This window comes from Terrapene carolina, unplaced genomic scaffold, assembly GCF_002925995.2.
Source record: "Terrapene carolina triunguis isolate 2854851 unplaced genomic scaffold, T_m_triunguis-2.0 Scaffold58, whole genome shotgun sequence".
In the NCBI taxonomy this organism is placed as follows: domain Eukaryota; kingdom Metazoa; phylum Chordata; order Testudines; family Emydidae; genus Terrapene; species Terrapene triunguis.
The window spans coordinates 11,199,138-11,208,059 of NW_020664409.1; the positions used below are offsets into that span (position 1 = coordinate 11,199,138).

The 8,922-nt window shown below is 43.0% G+C and overlaps 1 protein-coding gene across 1 annotated transcript; it reads left to right on the forward strand.

Moving 5' to 3' along the window:
• The first annotated feature begins 336 nt into the window (after positions 1–336).
• On the forward strand, positions 337–1,853 carry NRSN1 (neurensin 1). Its single transcript, XM_024212701.2, has 2 exons — positions 337–525; positions 1,455–1,853. Exons 1-2 carry the CDS (start codon positions 337–339, stop codon positions 1,851–1,853), a joined length of 588 nt encoding a protein of 195 aa, XP_024068469.1.
• Positions 1,854–8,922: the final 7,069 nt, after the last annotated feature.

Below are 8,922 nucleotides of genomic sequence, written 5' to 3' on the forward strand. Positions count from 1 at the left end.
ACATGAAATTAAATGATATTCCATCATGAATTATTGCACTGGAAACGCTACGTGTAAAAAACAACTTTGCTGAGTGTTCACGGATCCATCTTTAGGGTGTAATCCTGCAAGGTGTCAAGGGCTCTCAGCACCTACTGACTTCAATAGGAGTTGAGGGCCCCCACACCTTCCAGGAGTGCTCAGCACTTAGCAGGATTGAGCCCTTAGTTTGGGAGTGTGGGATGGAGATAACTCTACAGGGCTTCTTCTCTTTCTAGAGCTCATGTCAAGGGATTATTTGCAGCCCATTTTGATTGAGTCTGTCTTGTGTGAAATCTCTCATTGCAGGTGAAAAGGATGAGCTCATATGCGGATATCTGCAGCTCCAAGCAAGCGCAGAGCGGCACGGAGGGAAGTTATCAACGCTATGGAGTTCGATCCTATCTGCATCAATTTTATGAGGACTGCACAGCTTCAATTTGGGAGCATGAGGAGGATTTTCAGATCCAGAGGTCACCTAGCAGGTGGAGCTCTGCATTCTGGAAGGTACAACTCATCACTCTACAGAAACTATTATTTGGTACAGGCCCAGTTTTCAGTAATTGCTGAGCATCCACCCTTTGAAAATGAGGCCCTTTTAACATATATATCCCGTTGAGCATCAAAAATTGAAGCACACAAAATCAAGTCACTTTTGAAATCTTAACTGTAATTTGTAAAAGTGTAGAGAAATGACTCTCTCAGCACATTCACACATAGCTTTCATTGACATTCATAAAAGCATGGGTGGGTGTATGATCAAAGTATCAGGGAAACAATAAGGGTTTGGTTTACTAAAAAGTTAGGGATCCTGTGGAAATCAATCTTTGCACTTATTATTTAAACTGGGCAGGAAATGCAACATTGTGACTTATTTCTACCACACCATCCTTTTAACCTCTGCAAGATAAAACATTTCATGGACAGAAAACAGGAGGTGGTCATATGTAATGACCCCACCATGGGTCATCAGCAGGGTTTGAATCCAAGACTTTCAGTGCCAAAGCTCAGACCTCCACTACCTGCGCTAAAGAAGGAGCTTTGTCACCTAGTAGCAGTAATAGGTTAAGAACACCCATACTGGGTCAGACCAATGGTCCATCTAGCCCCATATCCTGTCTTCAGACAGTGGCCAATGCCAGGTGTTTTACAGGGAACGAACAGAATGGGTAATCATCCAGTGATGGTACATGCTTACAGCCTCTACCCATGCTTATTTGTTTTTCCTGGAAGCTCCCATATATATGTTGATTTAAACAAAGATCAGTTGTAGAAACAATTCCAACATGGCAATTCATCCACATATGTGAATTCTATGAATCAGGGTTCAGAAGACAATGTCTGCTTCCTGGTAGGATTGACAAATATTTGTGTAGACAATGAAAATGTTACAAACGATGAGGCCACATTCATTTTTAACCCTGTTTGTTTTCCAGGTCGGACTCATCTCTGGGGTGGTTTTTATGCTGATCGGGTTAACAGTTCTTGTAGTAGGTTTTCTTGTGCCACCGAAAATCGAAGCCCTTGAGGAAGATGATTTTGTTGTTGTGGATAACCATGCCATTCAGTTTAACGGAGCCCTTGATATATGTAAGCTGGCAGGAGCGATCTTATTTTGTATTGGCGGGACCACAATGGCAGCATGCCTGTTGATGTCTGCTTTTGCTAAAAGCTACTCAAAAGAAGAAAAGTACCTTCAGCAAAGGTTTAAAGAGAGAATAGCAGACATAAAAGCCCATGCACACCCAGTCACAAAAGCACCAGCACCAGGAGAATCGAAGATACCTGTCACTTTGTCCAAAGTTGAAAACGTCCAACCTTTATCAGAAACCTGACATTTCCCTTTTTAATTTATACATCATTTAATTTGAAAAGGTCAGCCTTTGTGAGCATATGAATTTGTATTTACAGTACAGCTTCAAGTACTCTGCTCTGTAAGAGGGGAACTGATTAGAAACCTTATCTAGCAGAATTTAAATGTTGGCAAATGAGGGAAGTTAGGTGATTAGTGCTTTGAATAATGTATACACGTTCAAATATATGAATTGTGTAAAACAAGTGTTCACCTATGTTGATCTAGGTCAACCTACCAACACGGCTACAACAACACTGGAGGGGAAAAAAAAGATTTTTAATTTCTTATCAGTTTGTGTCATTTGAGAAAAATGGGCATTTTTATACCAATTGTATCATGGCCATCCAAAATTATGCTCTGTTTAAAGTTAATGTGGTGTGTTCTTTTTTTAGCTATGGTAGTTTTTAAAACTTTTTTTAGACTTGGTGTTCTTTCACTTTCCAGTCCTGCTGTACAGGGGGTAATATCCTGCCCTCTTTACCCATGGTTGTAGTCCTGTCATTTTCAATAGTCTCTATAAAAATAAGAGTGTACATGTACACATTCTAGGTCTCTCACACAGAAGAAACTGTGCTGCCCCGATTGTGATTAAGGCACATCAGCCAACAGCGTTTCCATATGGGAAACAAACAATTTTAGGCCCAAATTTGTCACCATCCCTCCTTTTTAAAATCACCAAATTTTATTAACAAATACAAAATAAGGAAAGCAAGATTATGAAACATCCTATTTTAATTAAGAAAAAGAACTCCACATTTCCCCATTGGTTGTTTGGTGTGGTGTCCCTCATCATGAGTCTTTGCCAAACGTTCTTAAAACTCATAACACACATTTGGGCCTTGGCAGGATGGGAATTAGACTATGGTTTAAAGCAGTGGTCACCAACCGGTCGATCACAATCGACTGGTCGATCCTAGAGGATCTCCCAGTCGATCGCGATTTCTGGTGGCAGCGCAGTATGGCTGCCTAAGGCTACCCTGCCCTCACACCGCTCCTGGAAGCGGCCACTGTGGCCCCGGGGGCAGGAGGGCAGGGGTCTCCCTCCGTGTGCGCTGCTCCTGCCTGCGAGCACCGCCCTCGCAGCTCCCATTAGCCGGGAGAGCTGTGGGGGGCGGTGCTTGCAGAGAAGGGCAGGGCGCGGAGCCCCATGCCCTCTGCCCTCCCCACCCCAGGGGCAGCAGGGGCGCATTGGCCCCTTCTGGGAGCAGCGTGGGGGCGGGGTAGGCATGGAGCCTGCCTTAGCTTTGCTGCGCCCACTGCTGAGCCACCGGAGGCAAGTGCTGCCCGGCGGGAGGCCGCACCCCAACCCCCATCCCTGAGCCCCCTCCCAGAGCCAGCACCCTGTACCCCCTCCTGCACCCCAACACTCTGCCCCAGCCTGGAGCCCCCTCCTGCACCCAAACTCCCTCCTGGAGCCTGCACCCCAACACTCCCTCCTAGAGTTTGGACCCCTCACACCTTCCTGCACCCCAACCCCCTGCACCAGGCTCAGCTCAGAGCCCCCTCTCACACCACGAACCCCTCAGCCCCAGCCCAGAGCCCACATCCCCTCCCAAATCCCAACCCCCTGCCCCAGCCTGGTGAAAGTGAGTGAAGGTTGGGGAGAGTGAGCGACAGGGAGAGGGGGGGATGGAGTGGGGTAGATCCTGAGTTGTCCTTAGATTCAAAAAAGTGATCTTGGGGGTAAAAAGGTTGGAGACCACTGGTTTAAAGTGAAATTCCTAGCCTGCTGTGTCCTGTCTCTACATAATCCCATTAGTTGACCTTAAAGAATCTATCTAAAGAAATTTTAAAATGTTGTTCTATTTTTATAGATAGTAGAGTAAGCTCTCCTTAACCGGAATACATTTGTCTGGCTGCTTACCTGAATATTTGTCCTTTCACTAAAGAAACTTAATTTTGTTCTCATATGAGGTAAATAGCTCATCCTCTTAATCTATGGATTTAAATTAATGATGTGTAAAGAATGATGTGACCTTTGTATTCTCTGACAATACATTCCACTTTATAGTTCTGTTTATTTTTTGAATGGATTCAGTAAAATTATATGAACAAGCCAAACATGAATTTTGTGGCGAGTCCTTTCAAGTAACCATTTTCCTTTCAAAACATACAATATCAGTTTCAAAGATGAATCAGCAAATGAAGTCATTTAGCTGCATAGCACAAGTGAACCTGTTTGTGTTGATGCCCTTTGTGCATGAAGCGCATTGCCAGTTTCATGCATAGTGTGGAAATTGGTGAAAAGGACATTGAATCAGATTCAGGATGGAAAACTCTGGCTATCCAGATTAAGTCTGGAGGTGGCTGTGCTCCATGCCTTGCTCATTCAAAAGTTCTGGATCTGCAAAGCCTTTCATGGACTTTGGAGGTGCAGAAACCAGAAGGAGAGTTTTGGGGGGTTTTCTTTGAGTTGAAACTGGAATAATTGTTATGAATGGTGATAGAAGTAAGAAAATTGTACTTGATGATGCTAAGAAAAATTTCAGCCAGACACAGCAACACATATTTGAAATGCCTAAGGACCAACACTATGTAAGATGGACAATGATGACACCATCACAAACAAGAAATTGCACAGACTGAAAAAGAATAAAATTCTGTGTATAACTGGCAATTTATTGGCACCCACAGCTTGGAGTGCAAAAGCACATAGCAACCCATGTTCAAAACAAGAGTAGCTCACAGGGAGGAGAGGATGAGTGGGTAATAGGTGTGGGACACAAGGGCAGGAATCAGATGTATGTACCAGATGCAGTTTTGGGTGCCACACTTTAAGAAAGATGTGGTCAAACTGAGAAGAATCCAGAGGAGAGCAAAAAAAAGATAAAATATTTAGAAAACCTGACCTATGAGGAAAGGTTTGTTTACTCTTGAAAAAGACGACTGAGTCTTCATATATGTTAATGGCTGCTATAAAGAGAAGATTAACAATTTTCCATGTCCACGAAGGGTAAGATGAGAAATAATGGGCTTAATCTGCAGCAAGGGAGATTTAGGTTAATATTAGGAAAAAAACTTTAACTATAAGGAATGTTAAGCACTGGAATAGGCTTCCAAGGAGATTGGGGAATCTCTGTTAGGTTTTTAAGAACAGGTCACAAACACGTGTCAGGGATTATCTAGGTATACTTGGTGCTGCCTCAGCACAGGGGGCTGGACTAGAAAACCTCGAGGTCCCTTCCAGCTCTATGTTTCTATGATTATATAAAACAAGCAAAGACTGCAAGTGTTTCATGGGGGTGGGAGGGGAGAGTTCTGATGATTGCTTATATGGTGTGTGATAAACAACACCAAAACACATCATTCACAGTTGCTTGTTCTTTATTCTATGCATTATAGCCTAGAGGTAGAACAGCAGCATAAGTCCTTATCTAGCTCTTTTCATGTCAGAAGGAGGCTTGTTTACTACGCCGTTCCTTCACTGCTGTCAGATTGTTAGTGTGTGGGCAGCAGGGAGACAGGACACTAACTTTTTCAATGTGAAGTTTAATTAAAGATTGTAAATAGTGAAAATGTGACATTTCAGGTCTTACAGTATAGCTCACTACAGGAGATTAAAATGATGGTTCTAATATCTATTAGCTACTCCTATCTCTACACTAACCTTTATCAGAATGAAAATCCAACTTTCAAATGAATTATAGTTTTTCCCACAAGGGCTGAATGGACACAATGTTCTTAAACATACACTTTTATCATCTTCTAACATTTTTGACTGGGAGGAGAGGTGATCAGCCTGCAATGAGCTCCATTTAAGATGGGTTGGTACAAACACTGAGCATTCTACCGTATTGCCCAGACCCCTTCTTGGGTTAATATGTTTTGACACTTTAAGGATGAGTCACTGCAGCAACCATATGTTAGGAAAAAGCAAACCTTACGGATATTACTGAAGCCTGCCATGCTGAGAAGCATGATTGGAACCCAGGAGGTGAAGGATATTCATAGATTCATATATTCTAGGACTGGAAGGGACCTCGAGAGGTCATAGAGTCCAGTCCCCTGCCCTCATGGCAGGACCAAATACTGTCTAGACCATCCCCGATAGACATTTATCTAACCTACTCTTAAATATCTCCAGAGATGGAGATTCCACAACCTCCCTAGGCAATTTATTCCAGTGTTTAACCACCCTGACAGTTAGGAACTTTTTCCTAATGTCCAACCTAAACCTCCCTTGCTGCAGTTTAAGCCCATTGCTTCTTGTTCTATCCTTAGAGGCTAAGGTGAACAAGTTTTCTCCCTCCTCCTTATGACACCCTTTTAGATACCTGAAAACTGCTATCATGTCCCCTCTCAGTCTTCTATTTTCCAAACTAAACAAACCCAATTCTTTCAGCCTTCCTTCATGGGTCATGTTCTCAAGACCTTTAATCATTCTTGTTGCTCTTCTCTGGACCCTCTCCAATTTCTCCACATCTGTCTTGAAATGTGGTGCCCAGAACTGGACACAATACTCCAGTTGAAGCCTAACCAGCGCAGAGTTGAGCAGAATGCATCCCAGAATCATGTTTGCTTTTTTTGCAACAGCATCACACTGTTGACTCATATTTAGCTTGCGGTCCACTATAACCCCTAGATCCCTTTCTGCCGTACTCCTTCCTAGACAGTCTCTTCTCATTCTGTATGTGTGAAACTGATTTTTTCTTCCTAAGTGGAGCACTTTGCATTTGTCTTTGTTAAACTTCATCTTGTTTACCTCAGACCATTTCTCCACTTTGCCCAGATCATTTTGAATTATGACCCTGTCCTCCAAAGCAGTTGCAATCCCTCCCAGTTTGGTATAATCTGAAAACTTAATAAACATACTTTCTATGCCAATATCTACGTCGTTGATGAAGATATTGAACAGAGCCAGTCCCAAAACAGACCCCTGGGGAACCCCACTTGTTATACCTTTCCAGCAGGATTGGGAACCATTAATAACAATTCTCTGAGTACAGTTATCCAGCCAGTTATGCACCCACCTTATAGTAGCCCCATCTAAATTGTATTTGCCCAGTTTATCGATAAGAATATCATGCGAAACTGTATCAAATGCCTTACTAAAGTGTAGGTATACCACATCCACCACTTCTCCCTTATCCACAAGACTCGTTATCCTATCAGATTGGTTTGACACGATTTGTTTTTTACAAATCCATGCTGGCTATTCCCTATCACCTTCCAAGTGTTTGCAGATGATTTCCTTAATTACTTGCTCCATTATCTTCCCTGGCACAGAAGTTAAACTAACTGGTCTGTAGTTTCCTGGGTTGTTTTTATTTCCCTTTTTATAGATGGGCACTATATTTGCCCTTTTCCAGTCTTCTGGACTCTCTCCTGTCTCCCATGATTTTCCAAAGATAATAGCTAGAGACTCAGATACCTCCTCTATTAGCTCCTTGAGTATTCTAGGATGCATTTCATCAGGCCCTGGTAACTTGCAGGCATCTAACTTTTCTAAGTGATTTTTAACTTGTTCTTTTTTTATTTTATCTGCTAAACGTACCCCCTTCCCATTAGCATTCACTATGTTAGGCATTCCTTCAGACTTCTCGGTGAAGACCGAAACAAAGAAGTCATTAAGCATCTCTGCTATTTCCAAGTTTCCTGTTACTGTTTCTCCCTCTTCACTGAGCAGCGGGCCTACCCTGTCCTTGGTCTTCCTCTTGCTTCTAATGTATTGATAAAAAGTCTTCTTGTTTCCCTTTATTCCTGTAGCTAGTTTGAGCTCATTTTGTGCCTTTGCCTTTCTAATCTTGCCCCTGCATTCCTGTGTTGTTTGCCTATATTCATCCTTTGTAATCTGTCCTAGTTTCCATTTTTTATAGGACTCCTTTTTATTTTTTAGATCATGCAAGATCTCGTGATTAAGCCAAGGTGGTCTTTTGCCACATTTTCTATCTTTCCTACCCAGTGGAATAGCTTGCTTTTGGGCCCTTAATAGTGTCCCTTTGAAAAACTGCCAACTCTCTTCAGTTGTTTTTCCCCTCAGTCTTGATTCCCGTGGGACCTTACCTATCAGCTCTCTGAGCTTACCAAAATCCGCCTTCCTGAAATCCATTGTCTCTATTTTGCTGTACTCCCTTCTACCCTTCCTTAGAATTGCAAACTCTATAATTTCATGATCACTTTCACCCAAGCTGCCTTCTACTTTCAAATTCTCAATGAGTTCCTCCCTATTTGTTAAAATCAAGTCTAGAACAGCTTCCCCCCAGTAGCTTTTTCAGCCTTCTGAAATAAAAAGTTGTCTGCAATACAGTCCAAGAATTTATTGGATAGTCTGTGCCCTGCTGTGTTATTTTCCCAACATATATTTGGATAGTTGACGTCCCCCATCACCACCAAATCTTGGGCTTTGGATGATTTTGTTAGTTGTTTAAAAAAAGCCTCATCCACCTCTTCCACCTGGTTAGGTGGCCTGTAGTAGACTCCTAGCATGACATCAGCCTTGTTTTTTACCCCTTTTAGCCTAACCCAGAGACTCTCAACACTTCCGTCCCCTATGTCCATCTCCACCTCAGTCCAAGTGTGTACATTTTTAATATATATGGCAACACCTCCTCCCTTTTTCCCCTGTCTATCCTTCCTGAGCAAGCTGTACCCATCCACACCAACATTCCAATCATGTGTATTATCCCACCAAGTTTCAGTGATGCCAACAATGTCATAGTTGTATTTATTTATTAGCACTTCCAGTTCTTCCTGCTTATTACCATACTTCTCGCATTTGTATATAGGCATCTTAGATACTGGTTTGATCTTGCCTCCCAGTTTTGCCCTGACCCTCCTTTCTCTCTGCCATTATAGCCCACGCTCCCTCTTGTTTCCGACCCATCTCCCAGGTCTCCATGTTCCCCACTTACCTGTGGGCTTTGCTCACCTGTCCCCATCGAACCTAGTTTAAAGCCCTCCTCACTAGGTTAGCCAGTCTGTGTCCAAATAGGGTCTTTCCCCTCCTCGAAAGGTGAACGCCATCTCTGCCTAGCAGTGCTTCCTCGAATAGCATCCCGTGGACAAGGAAGCCAAAGCCCTCCTGGCGACACCATCTTCGCAGCCAGGCA

Excerpts from the sequence above, each read along its gene's own strand:
- NRSN1 (XM_024212701.2), top strand. The coding sequence starts at position 337 with ATGAGCTCATATGCGGATATCTGCAGCTCCAAGCAAGCGCAGAGCGGC. Across the intron at positions 526-1,454 it reads GGAGCTCTGCATTCTGGAAG|GTCGGACTCATCTCTGGGGT; the intron begins GTACAACTCATC and ends TTTGTTTTCCAG.